Source organism: Macrotis lagotis, chromosome X (genome assembly GCF_037893015.1).
Source record: "Macrotis lagotis isolate mMagLag1 chromosome X, bilby.v1.9.chrom.fasta, whole genome shotgun sequence".
Classification (NCBI taxonomy): domain Eukaryota; kingdom Metazoa; phylum Chordata; class Mammalia; order Peramelemorphia; family Peramelidae; genus Macrotis; species Macrotis lagotis.
Genome location: NC_133666.1, coordinates 36,254,742 through 36,264,284, shown reverse-complemented (window position 1 = coordinate 36,264,284; position 9,543 = coordinate 36,254,742). Strand labels below are relative to the sequence as shown.

General features: G+C 41.1%; 1 protein-coding gene across 1 annotated transcript; it reads right to left on the bottom strand.

The window, feature by feature from the left end:
* Positions 1 to 254: 254 nt before the first annotated feature.
* LOC141501594 (uncharacterized) lies at positions 255 to 2,413 on the bottom strand. Its single transcript, XM_074205701.1, has 2 exons — positions 809 to 2,413; positions 255 to 385 (listed from the first exon to the last, which is right to left on the bottom strand). The coding sequence occupies exon 1, from the start codon at positions 2,373 to 2,375 to the stop codon at positions 813 to 815; it is 1,563 nt and encodes a 520-aa protein (XP_074061802.1). The 5' UTR covers positions 2,376 to 2,413; the 3' UTR covers positions 255 to 385; positions 809 to 812.
* Between the last annotated feature and the right edge of the window lie 7,130 nt (positions 2,414 to 9,543).

Here is a 9,543-nt window from a genome sequence, read left to right as displayed (position 1 = left end):
GAAAATAATATCAATTATTTTATGTGTTCCAAAAAAAAATTTAAGCTTTCTGACAAGAGAATGGAGACTATTTGTGCCATGAGCCTTGGCCATCATGGTATTAGTAACCTAATATCTAAGAGATCTAAAATAGAGACTTTAGAGAACAGTTTTTCTACAAAATAAAGAGAATCCTTTGAATATGAAACACAATTTTTTATTAAAAATAAAACATAAAAATGATTTTTTTACACATGCTTTTTAATTTCAGTCATGGTATGCAAATAGGTTTTACAGAAAAAAGTGTAGTAGCCAGGTATGAAATCTTTACAACAAAATAAACTGTTCCCCCCAGGCAGACCCGTCTCAGGTTTTGCTACAGAATCAGCAAGACAGCACCTTTCCCCTAAAAAACAAAGCAAAACAAAAAACAAAAATGAGAGCAATACAAATCAAGACATTTTACTACTATAAAAACAAGCAAGGTTCAAGTAATAATAAAAAAATAGACTCCATCAATGACTGTAACACAAAAATATCTATGTGGGATCAATTCTGGTTTCATAAGGGGAGATAGAGGGTGGCAGGCCAATAGAACAAACCCCCAAAGGGAGACTACAGAAAGAGTTGCCTGCCCTCCCCCACCCAGGGCAAAAGGTAGATTGGTGAGAGGGAAAAAAGAACTTTGAGGAGTTGGAAGTTTGGATGGGGTTTTTAAACAGAAGCTGCCCCTATAGCATTCCCCAGCCCCCACCCCCCCTTGACCTTTATTTTTTTTTCTATTTGTATTAGGAGCTGCATGCATAGTCGACTGCACCACCATAGTCACCTCTTTAAGGTCCTCTGTTGCTGCCGTTGCCCCAGCCGCCGTCTCTGCTGCTATCACCACCACTGCTGGTTTCGCCACGGCTGCCACCACAGCCAGTACCGCCATCAACGCCGTCAACACTGCCAACGCCATCAACACTGCCAGTGCCACCAACTGCGCCAATGATGCCAACGCCACCATCTCTGCCAACTCCACCAATGCCGCCAACATCTCCAACAGCTAGAAGGCTGCTACCATGGTTGCCAACAGCAGGAAGGCCACCACTGGGAGAAAGGATGCCACTGGGAGGAAGGGCAGGAAGGCCACCAACAGCAGGAAGGGCAGGAAGGCCACTACAGTGGCCGTAATCACCAGGAAGGCCACCACTGCAGACAACGCTGTCAACGGCAAGAAGGCTGCCACCGTGGACAATGCCATCAATGCCGCTGCCAACACCACCAAGGATGCCGCCAAGGCGACCAATGCCAGCAAGGTTGCCACTGCGAACAAAGCCATCGCTCTTCATGGGCCCGTAAAAGGACTGGTGCTGGCTGTAGCTGCCGAAGGCGCTGAACTCATCGCCATACACGCTGCTGCTGTAGGATGCCGTGCTAACTTCATAGACATTGAAGCTGTTGGGCATGGCGTTCTGCTGTTGGCCGCCATCATAGCCTCGGGCGCTTGCATAGCCTCGGCCACCTGCATAGCCTCCGCCGCCTGCATAGCCTCCGCCGCCTGCATAGCCTCCGCCGCCTGCATAGCCTCCGCCGCCTGCATAGCCCCAGCCGCCTGCATAGCCCCAGCCGCCTGCATAGCCCCAGCCGCCATCATAGGACTGGCGGCCATCATGGCCCCGGCTGCCATCATGGCTCCAGCCGCCATAGTCACTCCAGGAGCGCCTGCAGCCGCCGTCAAACCCCTTGTGGGAGTAGAGTGCCCTGCCACTGCCGTAGGCATTGTAGCCGCCATAGAGATTGCCTCTCTGTTTAAACAGCCTGTTCTGGTCTCGCCTGCAATAGCCGCCTTGGGAGGGCCTGGAGCCACAATGGTGCATATCTTCCTTGGGCACGGCCTTTTTCACCTCCACAACATAATCCTGGATGTACTGGAACTTAGCGACTGTAGCCTTGTCGGCAGCTTCGCGGCTTTGGAAATAAACAAAGCCGAAACCACGGTTCTTGCCGGACTGCTTGTCGATAATGATCTCCGCCTTCTCTACTACACCGAAATTCGAAAAGTGCTCCACCAGGTTAAGCTCCTGAGTGCTTTCCTTCAGGCCTCCCACGAACACCTTCTTCAACTTAGTGAGGGCGCGGGCATGGGCCAAGGCCTCCTGGGACATTGCCCATTTCACTTCGACCTTCTGGCCCTCCACCACGTGCGGTGAGGCAGCCATGACGGCATGGGCTTCTTCCACCTTGGAGTAGGTCAAGAAACCAAAACAACGAGAGCGCTTTGTCTGAGGATTCACCACCACCACACAGTCTGTCAGGGTCCCAAAGGCCTGGAAGTGGCTGCGCAGGCCCGACTTACTTGTATTCACATTGAGGCCCCCGATAAACAGCTTGCACAACTGCGATTTCTCCATCTCTGCGGACTCAGCCGTCCCCTCACGGACCAAACGTTCCACAGTTGCGCAGCTTTACTGCTGCGCAGGTTATATTTGCTTCGCTCTGGTCTCACAGGGCCACCGTCCTGTGTCCTGCGTCACCACTACCGGCCCCCCCTGGGGGAGGAGTAAGGGAAAGTGGCCATTCAGGGAAAGGGGAGGGGAATGGGAGAGCAGGAAGTGGGGGAGGGAGGGGAGGAGCCAACCGGGGCATAATCCGAAGATAATCAGGGTGGAAAAAAAAACCCAACCAAAGCTTTCTGCCTCAGCCACTGGCTCCCTGAATATACTTATTTTTGAAGAAAAAAAAGAGAATTGACTTCCAAGTTTAGGACAGCACTAACAGGAATCCCCATGACTTGGGGACCTCAAAACCTCTTTCCATTTCTATGAAAGATTTGCACAATGCAGTTCAGATAAGAAGGAATGATACTTCTCAGGCAGCTGTAAAATATAATCATCTTGCTAGGTTGGCGCACTGGATAGAACACTGGCCCTAGAATCAAGAGTACCTGAGTTCAAATTTGGCCTCAGACACTTAAGAATTACCTAGCTGTGTAGCCTTGGGCAAGCCACTTAAGCCCGTTTGCCTTGCAAAAACCTTAAAAATAAAAACTAAAAAATATATGATTATCTTCTTGGGGACTCTACTGCCTAAGTATTTACTATATCTGCTTAAAAGTTCCTGTGAAGTCCTGGGCATCTCACGACATTTTCACTGCACTGAGTTTAAACCTTTTCTGAAATATATCTGTTACGTTAACTGCTTATATAACAGGTAGGGACCCGTTTTCACATTTGGGTAACTTACACAAAACTGTACCTAAATTATATTTAGACATTTCATAAACAAAACTCAAGGTGGGGTAGGATGAATCAATACAGAAAATTAACCTTTCTGGGCCAGCACCCATAATGGGAAGTGATTTTAGTAAGCCCAGAGGATTTCAGGGGCCGTTGTTTATGTATACAGAGACTCATAAGACTACCTCTGCTCATGCTCCACTTCTTATAGTAAACTTATGACATTTCCACTTTATAAGTAAGGAAACAGACACAAAAATAAAAAATAAATTATCTGTGGTAACAGTCTGCCAATATTAAAGGTCAAATTCAATACCAGGTCTTTTAACTCCAAACGCAGCTTTACCCAGACTCCTACTCTAGGGGGGTTGTATTACAAAGAGCATTCAACTTGGCTTTTAAAAAATCCTAAATGTAAAACCATCACTTCCTCAAAGGAAAATACCTTTAATTCTTCATGTAACCTCAAAGCTAGGTAGAATAATATATATAGTATGGGGTCTGTAAGAAAAAAATGCAAATGCAACCTTACACACTTACTGTATGACATTGGGCAACTCACTTAAGCCTGTTTGCTTCAGTGTCTTCAACCACTATGGTATCTTGCTAAAAAAATCCTAAATAGGGTCACAGACAATTAGACATGACTGAAATCAACTGAACAATAAAACAAACCTTACAGAACTTATTACGCAATGTTTGTCCTTATTTTTCAATAAGACCACAACATCACAGAGCTGATGCCATGGAAAGCACATAAAGAGGATTTGACTGAGGGGCTGCTGTGCTAAGTCCCCACCCTCACCTTCTCCTCTGAAGTCATCTGGGTCCAGTGGCCAGATATGAATCAGGACAACTGGAGATGTCTCTAGAGGCAAAGCAGTCAAGAGTTAACTGACTTGCCCAATCACACAGCTAGTGTCAAGTATCTTAGGTCACATTTGAACTCCATCCTTCTGACTCCAACACCAGTGCTCTATCCACTGCACCACCTACTAAACATTGAGTACTCTATAAATGCTTGGTGAGTAAATACATGTACAAACACAGCCCTACCCAAAGGATGATTGGATTGCAGACTGCTGTTTGAAAATATAGATGAATTCCTGATAGTTTCTCCAATTTTCTAATTTAGTCTCATAAAGTCTAATAATAAAAATCATTTTCATTCTAATAAAATATCTAATTTAACCGTTATGCAATCTTCATTTTCAGTACTTTCTCAAGAACCAAACTTTTGGGCTTTTTTTCCCTAATGTGTTTAAATCAAGTTCACTATACCATAATATTAGAAATTCTTGGTAATGAATTTTTTTCTTCCTACTGTCATTTACAGGACTTCAAGATAATATCAGCCTACACACACACACACACACACACCTTTGTGTATACATAGATCTACATCTATATATGTTTATGTCAACATATATATATATATATATACAAACACACACACACACACACACACACACACACATATATATATATATATATATTTATAGTCCCTTCAAAGTCAACATTTGTAATATGGTATTGGTATTATTACCATTATGAAATTCTACTTCTACTAAGTAACTTCCAACTGATGAAAGACATTACAAAGGAGGAAAGAGAATTGTTCAATCCTTTATCACAAAAATTATCTCTTCTATTTAATTGCACATTTCTGTTTATTTTCCTGGGACTGAAGAACAAATTATCAATTATGGGCAGATGGACATTAGCATAATCCATAAAGCCAGAAGACATTAAAATGCTCTGTATCTATCACCATTGATTAGTAGCAAAACATTTCATTAATCTTTATATAAATAACTCTCAGTAATACAGTAGAGTTTCTGATAAAACAAAAGCATGTCCCTTTCTCTCTTTTTTAAAGAAAGAAAATATTTTCCAGATCATCAGCCATGGAGCAAAATATTTTCAAAAAGAAATTCTAATTTGGATGCTACTGATCTATTCTAAACAATGATGAAACACATACACTTTAAAGGAGCCAACCCATTTAGAAACAGACTTAGAAGTGCAACAGGAATCATCTTTTATGGGCTAAACAATTTTGGATTTCTAACAAAACAGTGAATGGTTTACGTGATATAGCTGTTTTCTGCCTCCAGAAAGGAAAGCTTACAATTTTCAAATATGGTTAGCTTTGAAAATCTTCCCTTGGATTTAGCTTGACAAGTCTTTGACAGCTTATATTCTACTGGCCTTCATTAAGTTCCATACCCCACTCTTAATAAACTCATAATCCCCTCCCCATCGAGTAACCAAAAAAGAAATCTAAGCTCCTGGATAACAAGATCTAAGAGCCTGCATGGACAAGATTTCCTTTACAGAAATGAATAGGCCTCTACTTCAAACATTTCTGCTTCCTGGTCCACTTGACATGGTTAATGCTAAATTCAAGAGGTCTATTTTTCTCCTGGACAAAATTCATGTCAACTTCCAGGAGTTGTAATAGACATTCCCAAAAGTTGTATTAATCTGCCATGGTAGACTTGTTCTCATTGCCATCAGGCGGGGTAATTCACTGGAGAGTCTTGGCTTGGCCTCGGCAGGCTTTCCTGGCAGCCACAGTGTAGAATCTTCTCTGAGATCACTTTTGGTCTGTAGATGTCAAAGATGTCAAAGTAATTCATAATGGTATAGACCAAAATTGAGCTAAAAAAAGATCTATGCTATGGCTGCCAGGAAAGGCTTCAGAGAAGAAGGCCATAGAGGTTTTCTCTCATCCAGGGTCCTTCTGGACTTTCTTTTCTAGCTATTAATGAACAACCATTCAATCTAATCCATAATCAACAGTCATTTCTGAAGCATTTCCACTGTGTATCTGTCAGTCATTACACTTTTATGTCTATCTCCAAAGAATAATAAATAAGAGAGTGTACAGTTTGAGACATTTGCTTGGAAGCCACGAAATGTGCATGTTCCACCTCTTCCTCTTGGGATACTTTCCATGTGGCCTTAAGTAAAGGATTTTCCCTCTCCCAAGCTCATTATCTTCCTCTATAAAATAATGGGATTGGAATGGATCATTTCTCAGTGACTCTCCAGCTTTAACAGTTGATTATTCTTTGAAAAGTGGTTTCAGGGGCCAGGGAAAGCTGGATAACAACATAGGAAGGTGGTAGAAAAATCATTCGTGACAGGCTGTATCTTGTAAGGTTATAGCAATTACAGAGGACTGATGCTAGTGACATAAAGATCAATAAATTTTGAGGCTCATGATTATATGTCAAATAAATAAATAAATAATGGGTGACAACTGAGTGTTTATGTAAGTTCTTTCCTCTTTGAACAAATTCCAAGGAGACTGAGGTTCAAGCATTGCCTACCAAAACCCACCCTTTTTTAAAACTTCCGAGCATACCTTGTTTAGATGAGAAAGTTTGCCCATCCTACCTCTCCCTCACAGTACCTGTTATAATAATAAGTCACATAAATAATAATCTCATTCAGTATGATTTGGGGAGGTTATTTGCCTGCTATATTTCTACAATGAAGTATTTCAAGGCATATGAAATGAGCTATTGAGGAACTGATAGCAGGTAGTCTTTTTCCTAGGTTTTGTGTGGGGGGAGGTTGTTGTTCTATTCACATGCATTATTTAAAAGTACCAGGTGAAAGGTCACTAGGATCCATCCATGTGTTCATATCTATTATAGAAGCTAACCATGGTCCCAAAGTTTTGGTTAAGTCTTGGAAGAAACTCAGCTTCTCAAGAACCATTTCTTGTTGTTAAAGGGCCATGGGCGTCTTGTGCTTGAGCAGTGCCATGCCAAAACGATGTAGAAGAATAAGCTGAAAACAAGAAAATGAAAATAACTCCTATGACTCTGAGCCATAGAAGACCCTGGAGAAAGTTAAAGTCAATGACCCACAAGTCTTTGCCCTACCAACCTTGTTCCCCCATCAGGAATGATCCCTTGGAAATGGCCTGTCAGGAGTATTATTTTTCACACCCACTATGGGTTTTGGCAGCATGCCTTGGCCTACAGTAACCTTGTTCAGTCACTCAGATCCCAGATCCATTGCTAATGAACAAGGGACATTTTAAAAGCCTTTAGCAGCTGTGAAAATTTATACCAATGGCAATTCATTTTGTAGTGATTATTTCAGAGCTTTCTTTTTAATTTAAAGAAATGAGGGGCCATCGTAGTATAGAGAATAGTGCTATTATCTTATATCTAGGGAAGCCTAGCTCCAAGTCCTGCCTCTGACACATATCACCCATGTGATCAGAGGCAGGCAAACTCACCTCTCTGTGCCCCAAATAATTCTAAATCACAGAAGAACTGCCACACTTACAAAGATGGAGAGTTTGCACACTGGAAGTTCCACACACTGATGAAATCATAGGTTGAGACAAACAAATTAAAAAATCCAACAGGATTTAGTAAGGGAAAAACATAGAAGCTCAGAGTAAGATGGGAGTAACTAGTATAATAGCCTACTGAAAGCATGAATGTCCTGGATAGCATCCCTAACACCCTCCTCTGAAGGGAATTCTGTATTGGCATGATAGTCATTCAGAACATGATACTAAACACTTCAAAGGGAAGTCATACTACTGTGGCCTTCCTCTTCTTAAAATGGAAATTTGATGCTTCTTTTCCCTCAAGTTATCCTCTTCTATATCTTTCCTCTTTTTACTAAAAACACATAGAAAATGTCACCTTCATAATTTCCACTTAAGATAATGACCTGAGAGTGTATAACAGAGCTTATCTCTATCATATATACTCCAGCAAAAATATAAAAGGGAGCCATATAAAATAATAAAACCAAAGAGAGACAAAAATAAGCTACTTCATCCAGTCCAATAGTGTAAAAATAATACCAAAGGGCTGCAGAGTGATCTCACTTGGGAAACTAACCCAAACTCCAAATAAATACACTATAAATGAGGATACTCCAAGGTGTTCGACATCAGCATGAGAACAGAGGCCTGAGAGTTCTGTAAGAACAGTAACTAAGGAAAGAGTGATACCGCCGAGGTCATTCATAAGAAGAAAATTACCAGTTATGTACTTCTTTGAGCACTGGAAGCTACAGTAGGAGACAGCCAACTCAGCATCTGGGCACATATGAGAGTGACTTATATAGGAGGCCTGAGGCTAGGAGAATCTCTAGCTTTTGACTAGGTTATCTCAGGAACACAGTAGGGAACAGATCAAAATACTGATTTAAGAGGGTGTAACGCAAAGGAGACAAAAATAGGCTCAGGTCAGTTGTCACACTGGACCACCATGGGATTGAGACAGATGCAATGGACTGAGGTAGATTAGGGAAGGAGGTAGGGTTAGAATTAGAGATAGCCACTCCTTCATCAACCACAGAGGCAGTATCATGCAGAATCCAGACTTCAGAGGAAACTTCAGGTTCTACTTAACTTACCCAAGAGTACCAGAAAAGGAAGAAAATTATATCACAAAGTCTGAAACCAGGACCTGATGCTGCAAATATAAACAAACAACAGAAAATACCAAACACAATTAAGAAATAGTATGGATTGGGGTGGCTAGGTGGCACAGTGGATAGAGCACTGGCCCTGGAGTCAGGAGTACCTGGGTTCAAATCCGGTCTCAGACACTTAATAATTGCCTAGCTGTGTGGCCTTGGGCAAGCCACTTAACTTAGTTTGCCTTGCAAAAACCTAAAAAAAAAGAAGTCTAAGAGACAAACCCAGCTGAAGACAGCACCTCTAGAACAGGTTCAAGCAGCGCTTCAGAGAAAATAAAAACAGAGTGCTATGAGTGGCAAGGAAAAAATAAACAGAGAGATAAAAATTAAATGAAATCTAAAATAAGAATTGTGGAAGAAACATTTGAAGCAGAATAAATACTTTAGAATTAAAAACTAGAAAATATTACCCAAGTAGTAGAATGACTGAAAAACAGAATATAGAAAACAGAACTACATGAAACATTAGAATAAAAAAAAAGATATAAGTTATCTACTATCAAAAACTACTGATCTGGGAAGTAAAAAGAAGAAAGACAATTTAAGAATCATCAGACTTCCTAAAAAGCATGGCTAAATATCAAACTCAGATAGCTTGTATCATATTTCAAAAAATCATAAAAGAGAACTGTCAAGATTCGTTAAAACCAGAGGGTAAAGTAAAATAGAATTAATCCATTAATCAACTACTGAAAGAAATACCTGAATGAAAATCCCCAGAAATGTTACAGCAAAAACTTAAGACTACACAAGACAATTAAAAATATTGCAGTTAGAAAGAAAAGTTCAAGAAACAGGTAAGCTTAGTCAGGAATACTAGAGTACGTTACAACTACATGATAAAGAAGAAAATATTTAACATGGAACCAATGTAAAA